We start from the raw sequence: 19,005 nt of genomic DNA, 5'->3' as shown, positions 1-19,005 counted from the left end.
TATTCTATGGTTAAAATAACCAAAATTAGAAGTTTCTTCTAATCGTTATGGATTAGATCAGTTACTGATCTCAAATAATTGTTCAATGGTTCCGTGATATTTGATTTATTTTTATCAGATATATTAGCTATAGTTTTGAATCATCTGGTTTAATTTTAGAGTTATTTTTCATGGTCGTATCATTCAACGGTTCTGGATTATTTTTAACTTTTAAGAAGAATAACTAGAGATTCATATTTTGATATCCATCATTAAAATTGTTACAGATTTTTACAAAATGTTTTAATGAACAAGGTACTGTTGTAAATGTTGAAAAATTCTGTTTAAAAGTGTTTGCCAACGTCTTGTTTTCAGCTTTTGGTTTTTTTTTTTTTAATTCTTGTGATTTTGATCTCCACTATTTTTTTTTAATGTTCTGGATGTGATTTATAACCCTTAAAAGTTAAACAAATCTTAAATACTGTGTTCAAAAACAAAATCAATTTAAAAATAAAAAAAATAAACAGACGACATTGACTGGTTATTGTTTTATAAAAATGTAAAACTACAACAATAGATGGTTGTAATATTTTATATTTATTAATTTACGTTTTGTCTCTGTGTTCAGTGTTATTAACAAAACAGATTTTTACGAATAAAAAAAAAGGATTAAAATTCGTATGTCGTAAGAATTGTTAAAATATTCAATAAAAAATTGTATTAGATTAGAAAAAAATTATTAATATTAGTAATATTACAGAGTGTGAGCGGTGACTATTCATATTGTATGCAAATGTAATTTAGAAAATATCATAAATTTTATCTGTGTTTTATATCACTACATGTTTTCTTTCTCGTAGATAAGTATTATTATTAGCATTATTACAATAATTTTATTAACCAGTTTCTAAATACATAATAAAAAGCGTTTAAAATAATCAAATATGCAGCTACTTGTCAAATGGATTTTGAATTACTTATTCATTGTCCATAATTATAGTAGTGTTAAAGTTGAATAACCAAGAGGAGCAGATAAAGATATTTCAATGAGTGATGGGTGATGTCCATTTCCTGGTATATGTATATAAGTAAATATTATAAATTAGTTTAATGTGTAAGTATGTTTGTGTGTAGCGTGGATTGGCTGACGAGTAGTGGTGAACACCCAGTAATTTAGTTAGCAGAGAAGGATAGACGACTGTCGGCTCCGGCTGGGATTTACAAAAATTAATATTTATCGCATATAAATTAATAGGTATCACTGAGTACTGACTGCCGTTACAATATTTTCGTATAATGGGTATGTTATGTAAAATTAAGGTTACCTTAAAAAAACTTTAGAACCATAATTATAGTAGAAGAAAAGTAATTAAACGCACAAGAAATCTAACATGTCTTAAACTTATAATTTAGGTAATTAAATAATTAAATAATTTTTTTAAGTGATACATATTTAAATGCTATCTGAGAATAAGGGAATATGGTAGACAAATATTTTAATTAAAAAAATTTGCCAAGGTTTAGCACTTTCATTGCATTGTTTCCAGAGATCAAATGTCTCAATCGCTGAATTACCTCACCTTTGTTACAGTCATGATATAAATAATTTAAAAATGAATAAGATAGGTACTAAGAATGATAGCCATAGGCGCAAATAGGGAGTTACATTGACGGGGGCTCAAGCTCTTCAATATTTTCAATGAAAATCTCCCAGATCAAATAAAAATATTATTTAATACACATGTATTTATTATTTACTTAATAATAAGTAACTACATTATTAAATTTATTTTCCTGTTGGATTTAGTAAAGTAATTTAATTCTGATAACGTGTAAATATTAATGTCCTTTTCAATATTTATTAACCCTAAACTACTGAATCTTTCTAGGAACATTGTTGAACTCATCCATATTTTCAATCTTCTCATGGTGAAAAATGACCTTTTGCAAGTAGTGGAATGAATTGGCAAAGTTTTTGCTACATTAAGTAGTTTATAATAATTTGGAAAGATTTATTTACTATTCAATAAGTTTAAGTGATTTTACAAAACTTCCAAATCAATACAAACTTTCAAGACATTTTCGATAACCATCATTATTGAACTATAACTTGTCTATTTAGAACTATTATACTCTTAGATAAATATTTATATTCCCAATATTTCATAAAAAAATTAACTTTATATTTAAAATTTAAAAAAAAAATGATATTGACGATATTATGTATAACCATAATGAGCAGTCAAAAACCACATTTGATTATTAATACATTAAATTTTAATATAAGAGCAAATATTGGTGGCTTAGAGGGAATTAGGGGGGCTAAGCCCTCCAAGTCCCACCCTATTTGCGCCTATGGTGATAGCATAAGACAATTTTCACTGTTAATTAAAGCATTTACTAAACATAAATATTAAAAATATTTCAGCTCTTTTTAACTTATATAAATAAAAAGTTTAATTGTAGTTTGAGAAAAAAAAGTTTAACATTTTAATAAAGGTTTCTAACAACTTTTTCTCATACATTAAAGTCATATCAACATTTATTTTACTAAGGTTTCAATTATAAACTTTGACGAAAATTGTTGAAATCATGAATTATTTTGTAAACATATTTTAAGTGGACAGATCGTTTTCGTTCAGAATTGTATTTTTTTATGTTAATTTATAATTTATTTTAAACTTAATACATCTATTATAAATTACAATGATTTACCTAATAACGACCCACGAGGTAAGTCGTAAAAACACTCGTTAATCGACATCTACTTGTGGCAGAGCAGTTCTCGGTATTTTTTTAACAAATGAACTGCTTTAAAAGATGATGACAGGCAGGAAAATAAAAAAAAAACATTATTATAAAACATTACATATATCGTACTGTTCAGAGTCAAAAATTATGCAATAATTAATTATTGGAATTTGGTGGCATAATAATAAATAATAAGCAAAAGTAGATTATGTATGATCGATATAATTTAATTATAATATGTACTTTGTAGTTTGAACTTTTAAAGAACAAAGAAGTTATTTATTTATTAAATCCCGCATTTACCATCTCTATTTATACTTAATGTTAACAGTCAATAGACTTGATTGAAGTATGGTACCTACGTGGCTACGCGCAAAACTACTGTTTAGTTGTGTGTACATTCAGATTTTACCATCAATACAATCACCAACCTAACTTGTATACCAGAATATTTTCAAAACAATTTCATGCATTGTTTGCTAAATAATGTCCTAATCTTCAAATGTTTATTTATCCAATAAATAGTTCTCTGTTTTTTAATGATGTTAACTGATATAAGCGAGTTTGTCAAAAAAATCTTATTTTCATATAATAAATGTAGAAAGTGTTAAAACATGTTAGAATTTTTGTACTTTTTATAAAACTTTATTTTTTTACAATTTTATGTTTAATTTTGTCGTTAAACTTTTAATATCTACTATTTTTATAATACATTTGTTAATAAATTTTAAACTCTGAAAACTTTTAATGGATTTAGGCTCAGGGGTTCTCATTTCTCAACAATTATCTAAATAATTTATAATTTTTTTTTTTGTTGGAAAACGATCATGATTATAACGGGCGAAAGTTATAGATAGAAAATGGAAATCCTCAGTAATAATGTAACATCAATAGAAATATTAAAGTGAAAAACTAATTTTTTTTTCAACTAATTCATATTTAAACTGAGTTAATTAAATGAATAATAAATAATTATTGTGCAAAGTAATTTAAAATTATATAAAAATAATGTATCTATTTTAATTTGAATTTATCATAATTTGATTTATTTAAATTTGCATAAATTTTTTCAAGACATTTTACATTTAAACAACATAAGTAAGATTCAACAATTGAAGTATTTAAATTTCCGGAATTATAGTTATACACTGTAATTGCAATTAATTAAATTTAATAGTTCTACATTATACTTCTATACTTCTAGTTCTACACACAAATATAATAAAGTTGTACTATGGTGTAGACATAATTAGAGACTCTGTTGTAGAGTATTTTTTATTGATGTATTATATTATATTTAATGCCAAATTAGATTCATAGGCACTAATGTTGAAAGAAGATTGATTCGTACTAAAACATGTGAAATTTATCATCTGTGATTAAATTGGAATAAGCCAATCGCTTCTTTTTTTTGCTGTAATTATCGGGTAAAATTATCTGAGAACAAAAATAATAATTAAAACAATTAACTGGAGTAAATATTAAGATTTGATTTAACTTATTCGAAAAATTAGTTTTAAATAAAAATAGGCATTTTCGAAACTAACCGGCTGCAACGTAAAGTTTAAAACTTTTGCCTCGTTATGGGGTTTGTTTTCAACAGTAACCAATTTAGTTGAAGATAAATATCCATCCATGGAAGCTGTAATGTGATAATGACCATCTGTAAGCAGTCTGTAATAGTCTCCGTCGTGAACTAGAATTTTCCAAAAACATCGAATAAAATTTGATATACAACACAAAAATAACATTAAACAATACAAGTCTAACATTATACACTATAAAGTTATACATTTACCGGAAGTTACATCGTGTAAAATTTGTGAAGGTACGCCATTAGTAACATTTACCACTTTAATAAATGCATTTAATATTGGTTTTAACGTGACTGCGTCTTTAATTATCCCTTTAATTCCTATGTGTGTCTAAAACATTTAAAATAACAATAACACAATTTTCAAATATTAATACATGAAAACGCTGGTTAAAAAAAACAATTTTAACTACGAAAATATTATAATATGTATTAGTTATTAAGAACTTATTTAAAAATATGATAGATAACTTAATATCCAAATTGTATTTAACTAATAACAAAATGTCTATGATATTTAGTAAATTTGAAAGATATATAGCTAAGAGGCTATAGTGATTTTAAATTTATAGTAATTAAAATAAATACACCAATGTTTTATATTTTATAAACATTATCTGATTATAATAAATGCTGAATTGAATATAGCATGTATTTCATAATTTTATAAAGCCATTTTTAAGAGTTATTATTCTTGGTAGATATACACGTTTTAGTAATTAAAAACTACTTGTACAAATAATTTTATTGATTTAGTTTGAAAGTATATTTCTAAGTAATCTTAAAAATTATAAAAATCATAATTTAGATAAATTTATTATTAAGGAAAAGATGGAGTTGAATATGCTTAGTGTGTCATCTTGTATTTATATGTATGTTACTTGGACGTACATAGGAAATCATTTCATTAGGTATGTGTATGTGTGGAGGAAGAAGAAATAGAGAATTCTTTATCTTACTGATTTTTTTTCTTTGATATAGGAATATCGTATATGTTATTAATTTATTGATATACCTGCCAAATCAAGTTGATAAGTGCATTTTTGTTTCTGTTCCATTCTTTTTCTAGTTCACTTTCTTTTGTATATTTGTCACATCCCAACTCTAAGGTAATTTCAAAATCATTGGAAGACAAGTAGTTAAAATCTTGCATTCCTAAAATAAAATTTTAAATATTAGGTTTATGATTTAAACTATCCTAGCTTGCACAAATTCATATAAATTGAACTTGTTTGCTCTCAAATTAGTTGCATAAATATTTTAATTTAAAATGATTGTAGTAAGTTTTGGTTCCGTTCATTATTTTTAAAAGTGATTCATAATTTGGATTTCCAGCCCACAAATATAGGTTGAAGTTTAAATTAGGTAAAAATATAAGCCATCAGGTGGAGAAATAGCTATTACATTTGCAAAACATATTATCTCAATTTCTTATGGTGGCAAATATACGGCAAACCATAAAAATATATAAATCATTCACATCCTATTTTAGAATTATTATTTTTATGACATTATTATTTCGAAAAAAGTGATTTATTTATACAACTATATACGTCAATCTCGATAAAGCTTTGAAAATAGACATTTATTTACTATTTACGTTTAAACACCTGATGTAACAAATGTTTCTGAAAAATATTACAATTGAATTTAAAAAAAAAAATTTTTATTTTATACTTAACACTATAATAAAAATTAAGTGTAAGTTGTAAAAAGTATTTCATAATAATATTAATTAATTAATTTAATATATTGTATTAAGCTTAAGCGATTAAAGTACGTATAGTATATAAATAATGACAATAATTTCTGATGATCAATACATAATAATGTCATTTTATGTCGTTATTTAAAACGAGTAAGTCTTAAGATTCATTATTATTTTATAAGTATTTAAAATAAAATTAGGATAAATATAATAATAGTGAAATTATTTAAAATAAGTATTTTATTTTTTTAAATTTGTTAAAAATTACTTGAAAATATTTTTTTATCACAACCTAAATTCATCAAAAAACAAAACTTATGAAAAAAAAAAATAGAATTTTTAAATTCCAAAAACTTTGTGGATTATTGGTTTTAAAATAATCTGTGTTTTTTATTACTTATTTATTTTTGAAACTGTCATCACTTTTTGGGGCAATAGCCAATACAAATACTTCGATTTTAAACAAAAATGATTCTTAAAGTAGCAAAATGGATTTAGCTTGTACTTGGGGAGTAGGGAAGTAATAAAACAATAATTCATCAATGCATTACAGTGACTTATTTCTAAATGACCCAGTATTATTATGCAGAAAATTGGTTATCAACTTTTCCACTTTTTTTGAAATTTTCCTTACTTAAATTTTTTACTATTTTTATTAACAGGGCATATATTTTTAATTACAATATCTAGATCAGAACATATTTCTTAAAACTATGTGAATAAATATCAAATTCTGAAAGTGTATTTAATTAATTATAAGTTATAAAAAAAGTTAGATTATAATGAAGTAGAGTAGCAGGGAACCTAGATTTGTTGGTCCACTTTTCCGTTTGTAAGACCTTATATAAGTTATAAACTTATAAATCATTAACTACTCGTTAAAATTTGACTTTTGTTATTATTGTTAATTTTCTCAAAAATATTATGTTCAGAATATGAAATTTAAAAATATATATTGTCAATCAAAAAAGTAAAAAAACCAAAAATAGTAAAATAGTTATTTTATAAATTATATAAAAAATATTTTCAAAAATTTAAATACTATTGAGGTAATGAGTATTTAAATTTTAAAGGATCATTATTACGTATGGTAAAATTATTATAATATAATGCTAAATTGCTAAATAAAATTAAGTATTATTATAGTCCATTTTCGGCATACCTACACCATATAATATTCGTTTAATGTCTGACATTTTTGTCACACATTAAATTTTGAAAATTAAAATTTTTTGTAAAATATAGAAAATGGTTATTCGTTTAAGAATAAGCATTTATATAACTTTAGTATATAACAATATTTAATCATTTAATCATGATAATCATGTACTTAGGTAATTTATTCATTTATAATTTTTTCTCCCAAAGGGTAGTAATTAAATGGTATGACATATTTTAATATACGCATGTAGTTTCTTATTATGAATCATTAATTATTTCCAATAATCTTGATTAAAATAGATGTCTTATATTTTAGTTATTAAACTAATTAATCATTATATACAATCGTTGAAATGTTTTATTTATTCTATTTTCAAATTTATTTACATGATTTTTAAAATTAAACTAATGACACATATTATTGAAGGCATTTTATATTTTAATATTTAGATAGGTAAATCGGTAAATGAATACCTAATGAAGTGCAAAATATTGGTACTCAATTTCGGTTATATATATTAATATATTATGTATATACAGTATAATATCAAATTATCAAAACTAAATGACTATAAGCTACACTAATTTTAAAATAACAATCTAAAAAAAAGTTTTCAAAAATGTTTGTAGTTTCAAAATTTCAAAATAATGAGTGTTACGCTTAGATGATAAATTAATAATCTCTCTGTTATCTGAGTGATTCATCTATTATGCTCACACTCTTTTTCTTCAATAATAAATATCAACTATTAAAAATCTGATCTATGAAATTTTTAAATAAATCTGAAGAAAGATCATATTCTCAAACATTTTTTTGTACTACTTAAAAGAGTATCTCCTAGAGATACAAACTTATATTTTTAAATCACAATACCCCTTTTCTACTATAAATTAATTTAGTGAATTTTTTTGAAAATATTGGAGCATCAAAATCAAAATCAAAAATTGAACGAATAATTTTTGAATTATTTATTTTGGTGCACTAAAGATAGATCCATGATAATTTGTTTGAAAGTATGTATATGTCAATATGTGTGTGTTGTGGGGGGAGGGTTATGCATTTTGAAAAATTTTAATAATTAATATTACAGTAGAAACTCGATTAACCGTCAATGTCGGGACCGGGACAATGACGGTTAATCGAATAGACGGTTAACAGAAATACAATAATACAAAACAATTTTTCAATAAACGTACGTATATATATGTATTTTACAACGTAATTTTAGAAAAAATAAATATAATAGTTATAAAATAATAATAAGTAATAAATAATAAATACTAATAATGTAAATAATATGTAATAACTTAAAGAATACCATTCTAAAAAATATTACAAAATAATCCGTCATCTTCATTGCAAATTATCGCATTTTTCGCATTTATTGTATTGATATTATAAACTATTTTTATACACATGATAGTCGCTGCGTTAGGTACCACGACGATTTTATCGCTATCGCATAGTTAATTTTTTTTTTTGACGGTGACCGATGACGGATAACAGAAACTGACGGTTAATCGAGTTTCTACTGATCTACTGTATATTAATTTATGAATATTTAAAATTCACAAAAATTACCAAATTATAATACATACTATAGATCAAATACATGGAATCTATTTTATAATTGGTATAAGCATTTTAATAAATGAAAAACTATTCGTTTAAATTTTGAATAAGGCTTATAAAAATTATCCAACTAATTTGCATTAAAAAAGGGGTTTCTATTTGAACAATGGAATTTAATATCATCTCTGTATATTCCTTGAATATAGTACAAAAAAAAAACCTAATAATTTAAAAATGTATTCTTAAAAGAAAGTAGGTATATTTAAAAATTTCAAAGATCAGTTTTAATAATTATATAAATTCATTGATAAATACAAAGTAAGAGCAAGCATATTTAGTAAATCACATGTACGTATATAATATTATGATATTTACTCCCACTAAAAATACCCAAAATACCACCGTGTGTAAATATTGTTCAAAATATATTAGTCTTCATTAAAATTGTTTTCAAATTTTCAATTATTAATTTTTATTATATTTATTTATATTTATTAGTATTTATTAAAATATTCAATATCACAGTTATTTAAATAAATAATTATTTATTTTAAATCTTACCTCCTCTTACACTATACCATTTAGCACCATTAGTGATACCACCTTCTTTCCCAAAATTTGTGTCACCACCTCTACAAGGCATTCTGTTTGGATTGGCCATGTCTGCATGATAATTTGCATAGGATAAAGCTAACCATCTAAATATGATGTGCAGAAATTTTATAATTACCAACTTACAATAGTTAATATTAGTTTTACATTTATTAATAATATTTATGACAGAATATTACTTGAAAGTATCGTCGTCGGGACTTGTAGAATATTCGCCTTGCATATTTCCGTATCTACTAGCGTCATATGGATAATTGGCAACTAAATCGCCTCCATGAAGATTAGCCGAAGCCACAAACGGTATAGACATAATCATTTGCATTACAGCCTTGGTTTCTGGTTGCACCTATATGCGGGCACAAGTATACAAATATATTAAATTATCAAACCATTACAGCTGACACCTTTACAATATTTTAATGTTCTATTTATTTTTTTACTAATTATTGCACTTTGCCTTAATTAAAAAAGAACTAAATAATTAACTCTTGAACAAACAACTAATTATTGTACATTGATATTTACACTATATAATTAAAATAGATAGGTACCTATACAAAACAAATAATTCAATTATTGTCAATAAAACACGGTACATGTAATTTATATATATGATACCTACCCCATAAAACTATTTAGTTAAATTTATTTTATTTTTTTCATAAAATACTCGTAAATAAAATGTCTTATAGTTAAATATTATAAAACAAATAAACTAAAAGTTTATAATAAATACATTTTTAATTAAATTTTTTTAACATTAATTATAGTAAAAAGTATATTTTTTTTAACAAACTGAAATAAAAAAATTTAAAAATATAGCAATTACCGGCTGTGACAAATGATCTACCATTTGCATCAAATGATTGTTAATATCTTTGTAATATGCTTCATTATCAAATACAATTCTGTCTAAATCTGGAAAATTTCTATTTAAATCCACACCCTCGGCGTTGTCTCTGCCTATTAAATAGTTGCTGCCTCCCTAAATGTTTAATATATCAAATTTATTTAAAAAATTATTGTACAATTTAATAAACAAATCATATCATACATCATCTGTTGATCTTTGCCAACCGTCAGGATTCATTGACGGCATTAAGTGAATCCTAGTTTTGGTAATTAATTTTACAATTTCCTCGTTTCCGGCATTATACTCTTCACAAAAGTAATCCGCTAATTTCAATAGTAGCTCCCTTCCGAGTACTTCATTGCCGTGCATGTTAGCTATATATTTGAACTCTGGATCCACTAAAAAATTTTTAATACGATGAACATTAATGCGTGATCTTTAAAATTATTAAATATATATAATGATAAAATCAAAAAAAAAAAAATGTACTTGGTTTATGTTCAGTTGGATGGACTGAAAATACGAGGACTAAGAGTGGACGGCCTTCTACAGAATCCTCCGATAGTCTGTACAGACTAGTAATACTTGGGCATTTGTCACGCACTTGCAAAATGACATCGTACATTTCTTCATTGTTATGGTGTTTAAATTGAAATTCCTTTTGTTCAGACGAATTCACATTAATCGCAAAAGCAGCTAACCATAATAAAGTCCACATCGGCGTTACGGGTGATCTACATAATTTTAAATAAATATACAATAATATTTTAATTCTTGATTTTAAGTATTAAATTTAAGTCGGCGAATAACGCAAACGCCACATAATAAATTAACAAAATAATAATTATAATTTATTCTTACCCAAACATTTGGATTCGTTTATTGATCATTGTAGTTTGTCAATAAGACATTGCAGTGTTTAATTTCTTCAGCGTGCTAATTGAATTATTATGATTTTATTTAACAATTCTCTGGAATGGTGTGTAACTGCGGATAACTTATACAACAATGGTACTACGTCCAGCTGGCTTTAACAGAATGGCAATACAAGCTCTCGATCTGAGCATGCTCAAAACGTGTATTAAGTAAGTCCGTCCCACCCAGCGGTGCTTCTATAATAATAATATATATTGATTTTACACCGAGAGTACGTTAATACGTCAAGACCTGTGGCCACATTTTTTTTTTGTTAAAGCAAAAAATTTAATCATTAACATAGTTTAAAATGTTTACCTCGTTTACATATATAATTTAAATGCGCTTAAAAAATAACATAAAAGCTTTGCCAGCTTTCTTAAAACTTTCATGATATAATGACCATTAATTGTCTATCTTTTTTCTCAATACTTTTCAATTCGTGAAATATTTAAACGTATATACGTTTGTCACTTCAGTAAAATGTTACAGCAAGCAACACAAAATTTTAGTAATTAGATATATATATACCAACTATTTAGAATTTAAGTGCATATTTAAGCTAGTTTATTTTAAACTTACTATATTATGATATATATATATATTATAAATAATTACATTCCAAATACCATTTTATACAATAGATTTACATCATATTAGACATTAGTTATTATTAGACAAAAATTATTACGAGTGGAGTATTTATTTAAAATAATAGTTCGAGTGTTCCTGTATTAGCAGTTTAGTACTACCGAATTTTTGTTTTTGAATTCAGCATTAATTGGAATATAAACAAATCAATAAACCTAAATAAATATGTATAGTACACATTGTATACATTTACAATGAACATCATAGTAAAAAATCAACAGTTATTTGATAGTATGAAACATTTGTTTCGACTTAGTGGCGTATATATTAGGTAAACTAAAGTTGTTGCAACTAAACCGTCGTTTAATGAGTAGTTTTAAATAATATTATATATTTATTACGAATATTTACAAGCTATTTAAAATCAATTAATACTATTCCAAGGTTATATAAAAAAGAAATACAAACATATTATTTTTCATCTTCTTTTTTGTGTAATTGTTGTAATCATTATAATTATTAAAAACAAACAAAAATATACGCAGCTTCATATAGACATTTAGCATATAAAAGTTTTTTATAGAACATATTTTAATCGATTTTAAAAACCAATTTTTAATATATAAAGGCTGTTATCTATCTTTGTACTAGCTACATAGATTGTATAAAATTGTGTTAAGATACTTATTATAATGCAAGTTAAATAAGTTTGTTTTTCGTTTGAGGTATGTAGATACCTATGATAAAACTGCAGTAAATTACCAATGATATAAGTAGGTATGTATAATTTGTAACTAATAATTACTATTTAATTTTTATGTTTTGGTGTCATCTGTATATTATAATTTGTCCGTTTATGATACACATAATATTTATAAAAAAATCTATATTTTATAGTACCTCTGTGAGTTGACATAACCTTGAAGCTGTGTTTATCGTATTATTTTCTATGGTCCTGAAACTCGAGGAAATTTTAGTAGATCTACATAAGTCTGACTCGATTTCCTATAAAATACAAAGGTACCTACATTACATAAACGTGCATAAACATTATATATACAGAGTGGTTTATCGATCAAATTTGCTGTGGCAATACAAAATTATTTTTTTAAACCACAACTACACTTTTTTACGATAAATTATTTTAGTTAATGATATTTTAGAAAATATTGATGCATTCAAATAAAAAATCATACGAGTAATTTACTCGTATAATTGAGTTATTAAGCTTTATAGTGTATTTAGATTTAGTTTTTAGTATTTTATTACCGATGATTATAGTAGCTGTTTTACATAAAATTAAAATTTGCATGTTTTAATGTTATAAGATAAGTCACCTATATATTTTATACAAATAATACTTTGGTGTTTGAGCTTTATTTATCGTATTATAATACTTAATTTATTTAGATATAAATAATTATTTTCATATCTTAATTATATTACCACAATTTATTCAAGTCAACATAAAATTCTAAGAACATATACCAATATAATTATTAAATGCCACAGCCTATTTGCAATGCGGATAGGTACCGTGACTTCACAATACAGCCTGTTGATATCAGTCACCACCACTCTTATTATTTCTTATTTCTATAAATACTCATGTTTCACAAAATCGAACATTAAATTTAAATAAATATAGACAATTAAATAAAATAAAATTTTCTAAAAATAATTTTTATTTATTGATTTAAATATATTCTATTAATTAATAGAATACAAAAATCAAGTTCCTCCTATTTTTCAATGACATAAAAATCTTCTTATTATTGATTCTCCTGAAAGTTGTCTCATCCTTCAATCTGAACTTGATATTTTCTCTACCTGAATGCAGCATTTAGGACTGTTCCTCAACCTTGAAAAATGTAATTTAATGTCTTTTACTAAAAGTCGCTCTCCCATTTACCATACTTATCTTCTCGGGAACTTCCTTATTGAACAGGTGTTTATATTCAAAGACCTCGGCATTTTCTATTCCTTCTCTTTATGTTTTGAACACCACATGAGTTTAATTGTCCCTAAAGTTCTCAAGATGTTAGAAGAGTCACAAACACATTTTCCTGGGCTAATTGCCTCCGCTCGCTTTATTTCAGTCTAGTTTACTCTAAGTTAGGATACGGTGTAAAAGTTTGGCACCTCTACCAAGTACCTAGTCAAAGAACAACTAAGATTTGAACAAGTCCAAAATAAGTTTCTTTCTTATGTAGCTTTCCTACCGAAAATTGCAGACCACCCTGCATACGATTACTCGCTCGTTCGTCAAGCTTTAAATATCCAAATAACATCCAAACACTATATCTACCCGTTGATTAACTGCTGGCATTAATTTTGTTTCATCTTTCCTGAATGGCTTCCTTGATACTCCTATCCTTCTATCTAACATAGTAGCATCCAGTTACGTGTTCCATTCCATTTTACCAAAGATCTGAAAGATCACACTCCTGTTTATGTTCCATCCTACTCTTCTCCTTATGGCCTACAGATACAATTAGTATAATATTTACAACATTAATTATCAAAAATAAAAACATAAATTATGAACATAATTGCATTTTGTGAGGAGTATATAGAAACGGAAAATAATACAAAAAAATACATGAATCGAGTTATATACTAAAATGCATTATTCTACAGAACACTCAGGAAAAAAATGGCCTAACTAGTTATAAGGCTTTTAAGTTTTGAAGAATGAAGCAATAGAGATATTAAGTGGTAAAACTCTTATGCCACTCCTCTCTATTCTTGAAAACTTTTATAACTTATAAATAAAAAAATTAAGTATACTATATTAATATTATTAATTAATATTTATAATTATTATAAATATTAAATACTAGGTATACTTAATTACTCGCTCGATATTAGATTTTGACAACAATATTTAACATTTTTCCAATTTTTTTTCATAGAGTTGTTCAAAATACCTTCCTGGATGTCACCACGTCGTCCGATTTTTCATTTTTTTTTCTAAGGGGAAGGGGAGAGGGTATTGTATTTTTATCCCTATTTATATAAAACGAACTAGCCTTTTTTATGATCCTGTCTTATGACAACACTATTTAAAATATTTTCAATTTCTTTTCACAAGGTTGTATCTAATACTCTTACGAGTGATCTTTTATTCACAATTTCATTTTATTTGTCATTACAGTCATTTTGAGAAAACACAAACTACACCCGAGTGAAGTCGGATAATTCAGATAGTTATATATAATGAATTAAAATTACGCGGAAAAAATGATTTTAAAAACGTTAATATTTTTAGAGAAAATAAAAGTTTAACTGTTAGAGTTATCACACTGTATAATATAAACAATATCAATTTCACACGAAATTAAATACTTGTACACCACAAGATGTCGATACGGCATGATTATATTACAACACTGTACCAAGATAATTACATCACGATTCACGGAAAGTAAAGTTTCTGGTTTATTTGTATCGTTGGTTTTAGGCTATTGACCTTGAAAGTATATCAGCAGTAAATATTACATATAAACAATATACTTAGATATGAAAACAGTTTCCGGAAACTACATTGCAAATCCTATCCGCGACAGTACCGAATAATGAGCATTGTGGGGTAACGAGAATGATAGCTTGTAATTGGTATAAATTATCAATTGCGTAATTGCGTAAAGCCGGGAAAAGTCCTCGAAAAAACTCGAAAGAATGGGTCATGACTCATGAGTAGTTGATGCTGTAAGCAAGGTGTTCAAAATTAAGCTTGAACATATTTTCAGATATTACATTAATTAAAGCATAATTAATTTCTATTAAAAGTCAATTTTAAGACTATGATAGTTGTGTAAATAACTTATATTATCTCTATTGCTAAGAAAAAACCATAGATAATCAACCATTGAGCGCCGACTGTATAGAGTATAGACACTATAGACTGTTAAATATGATGGGTGTGAATCTAGTTATTTTTTCTTTTCTTTTTTAACGGAGTGTAATGATTTAAAATAGAGTAATATAGTTGGAAACGATTATGAATAACTAAATCAATTACTCAAGTGCTTAACAATATAATATGCTATTATATTTTCTTGTGATCTTTGTGACGACTACTCAGTTGATATTTGAAGTTGGTGTTGTGAACACAGAACAAGGTGACCGTTGACCGATATAGGTATATACTATATTTAAATAATAAAATCCAATTTACAACTATAAAACTTTTTATTTAAAACATTAGGACAAATATACATATTTATATTTTTTAAATAATTTAATTGATATCAGTATTCTTTTGCATAGACGGTTGCGTAGTCTTTTACTCTCTCTCTTTTAGAACATCTATACAAAGGGACACTGGTATGTGGCTGTGGCCTAAAACTGCCTTCTTATGTTATGTTTGTGTGTGTGTGTGTGTGTGTAAAGTGTTTGACATTTCGGTCTTTTAATATGATTTCACTATTCTATCAATTAATTTAATTTAAATTTGTATTCTTAATCTTAATGGCTATTAATTGTTATAATGGTTTTATGATACATTTTAAATAGAAAATATATGTGATGGCTTAATCGTACATCAATACAGGAAAAACAATATATTTACAGTATTTTATTAATCTACTACGTTCTATATAGTAGATAGTAATATATGGTAGGTACTTAAGTAATGCAGCATTACTAATTCTAGCTATACGGCATTACTATATCTCCTCCAACCACCTTATTTTTAACCTAACCATACACAATTTGTTTCTAGAATAGGTACTACAACTAGTACTTCACTAAATATTGATAAACCTACCTACCTAACAATGAAATTTAAATTTAAAACCTCCATTAAATTAATTAATACAATAACTATTACCAATTTTGTATATAAAAATAGATTATAAAAACATAACACTTGAGTATACTTATTAAAATAAAATTTGATTTAGGCTTATATTTATGTAAGAAATATTATTACCTATTAATAGACTATAAATAAATTAAGGAAACTTATAGTTGTACAATAAAAGGACACATAGAAATACTGGAGTTGTGAATATCTATAAGTGCAGAGAAAAACAATATGATACAAGAAAAAATATGCTTTACTACTACGATGGTATAGTTTTTTTAAGAAGAGGTAATGCCCTCTTTTCACGTATGAGACCTTGACTATAGCTGGTTGAACTGGTTGAAGCATATTGATTATAAACTGATACGTGGTAGCTACCTAGCTGATGCATATAGGTCTAAATCTCAGAGATGCTAACCATATGCATTTATTTATATAGTGATAACGATAAAATTTGTAACTAACAGCGGTTAATACTTTTATAACTTCTAACTAAATAAATAACAGGCGTAATCAAATTATGAATTTTGTTTCACAATTTTTTCGATTAGCATATTAACACAGATGTAACAATTTATAAGTATTATCGGTATTTCGAAATTTTACCTTACCAGTAGTGTGCACTGTGCAATTTTTATATTCACGAAGACTCTTTCAACCCAAAACATAGCGGACGAGCTTTGATTATTTTGTTGGTATTCGTTTTATTCAGTTGCTAACACTCAGTATACTAAAATAATAGAGAAAATATTTGTCTACAAACTACATTAGCATAAACATAATATTAAATACATTATATAGTGTTTGAAGTTTGAAAATTTTTTATCCCGAAGTGTACACAGTAATTTTTCAAATGTAACACTTCCTTGACCTATTAAAAACAGCCATACAATATAATTATTAATAAGTCATAACTGTTATAAAAATTAAGTAAAGTTTTTTTCATTTTAAAATGGATGTTTTATACTTTATTTTGTTATACATTTTACTTGTAAATTGTAATTAATAAAATAATAGTAAACATATAAATCAAAAATGTTAATTTTATAGTAGATATGAGCATAGAGCTTTTATAATCTATACACCCATCACGCCTAGCTACTATATTTGTGAATAATTCTAATACTTTTCTTATTACACTATTAACTATTCATCATTATATAATATAACGATCAAAAACCCGGGAATATTTTTTGAGATTTTTCATATTATTCAAATATACAACACCATATTTTTTAAGTGCAACAAACAAACATAGGAGAAGTCCGGAGGGTCATGTCCTTTTTATTTTAAGTAAAAATATTTATAAATATATAGATTTGTTTTATTTTTTTAAATATAAAAAGGTAGAATAGCAAATGCTTATTGTGTGTTTACGACACTTATACACGCCACTCAAAAAATCAATTAATTTTCTTAATTATTCTTCAAGATTCTCAAAAATTCAAAAATTTAATAGTTCATTAACACGCTAAAAAACTTATTTCAAGAACTTTATAGGTTTATTAGGCGCAGCACATTACTACTATTTAAGTGAAAAAGGCATACTAACATAAGAGACGTCTTAAATGTAGACATCCTTGGGATTATATAGGGAAATTAAAAAAAAAAAAAGGTAAAATAGTTTTATATTAAATGTAATATGTAACTCAATATCTTAATTAATGATATTTAATGTCCCGCCTCCAAAATAATAACTAATAAAAACATTATAGGTATTATTCTTTTAATTTTGTATTTTATATCGGCCTGGTTACTATAATCATAATTTCAAAACACTTGGAAATTGAGTTTATAATTATTTATAAATGATAAAATATAATATGTATAACTCTAAAAAATTATAAGACTCTTTAACAGTAAAACTTAATTTAATAAATATTGAGCACAATATTTGATGTTTATTATACGATGCATAGTATTTTTTTATAAAAGGAATAAAACTATTAAAATCATTGATATTTTAAAGGTTTTATTATTATAAATTTATTTCGTAATGCATTAATCTATCTAAAATCCGTAACTGCAGTTAAATCTTACAACACTGAATATTAACACTCAATGTATTATTTTCAATAATTTCTTGGGGGGGAGAGGTTTTAAAATGTTTAAAAATCATAAAATAAAGTTTATTTTTAGGACTGGGATTTTGATGCAAAGGCATCTTTTTTCTGATGTTCCGAAACGTTGGTTCGTAAGTATAAAATGTGTTTTGGGTGAAACTTATTATTTTAAAGTATTTTTTTTAGCTAAGGCATGAAAGTTAAACACAAAATTCCTCAAAATAGTACCTATTCCATAATTAGGTAAATAAAAATCTAAAAAATATTTAAGTACAATTTGTTTTTGTGTTTGGATTATTAAAACATGCTTTATTAGTTCTCCGTTAATTGAATTCATTATTGCAATACTTTAAATGCTTATGAAATGTCTAATTTGAAGAAAACAAAATATAAAA

At 25.1% G+C, this 19,005-nt stretch overlaps 1 protein-coding gene across 1 annotated transcript; it reads right to left on the bottom strand.

The window, feature by feature from the left end:
* Nucleotides 1-3,823: 3,823 nt before the first annotated feature.
* Nucleotides 3,824-11,259, bottom strand: LOC112600535 (carboxypeptidase E-like). The gene is made up of 10 exons (XM_025347787.1): nucleotides 11,093-11,259; nucleotides 10,721-10,965; nucleotides 10,433-10,629; nucleotides 10,208-10,363; nucleotides 9,558-9,724; nucleotides 9,328-9,464; nucleotides 5,340-5,479; nucleotides 4,529-4,655; nucleotides 4,278-4,426; nucleotides 3,824-4,167 (listed from the first exon to the last, which is right to left on the bottom strand). Exons 1-10 carry the CDS (start codon nucleotides 11,119-11,121, stop codon nucleotides 4,081-4,083), a joined length of 1,434 nt encoding a protein of 477 aa, XP_025203572.1. The 5' UTR covers nucleotides 11,122-11,259; the 3' UTR covers nucleotides 3,824-4,080.
* Between the last annotated feature and the right edge of the window lie 7,746 nt (nucleotides 11,260-19,005).

Source organism: Melanaphis sacchari, unplaced genomic scaffold (assembly GCF_002803265.2).
Source record: "Melanaphis sacchari strain LSU unplaced genomic scaffold, SCAv2.0 Contig65_pilon_pilon, whole genome shotgun sequence".
Lineage (NCBI taxonomy): Eukaryota > Metazoa > Arthropoda > Insecta > Hemiptera > Aphididae > Melanaphis > Melanaphis sacchari.
The sequence above is the reverse complement of the archived record's forward strand: the minus strand, read 5'-3'. Positions and strand labels throughout refer to the sequence as shown.

Coding starts and splice junctions, on each gene's coding strand:
- LOC112600535 (XM_025347787.1), bottom strand. CDS start 11,121: ATGATCAATAAACGAATCCAAATGTTTGG. Junction 10,966..11,092: donor AAACGAATCCAAATGTTTGG/GTAAGAATAAAT, acceptor AAAATTATGTAG/ATCACCCGTAACGCCGATGT. Junction 4,656..5,339: donor TTATCAACTTGATTTGGCAG/GTATATCAATAA, acceptor TAAATGTTTTAG/ACACACATAGGAATTAAAGG.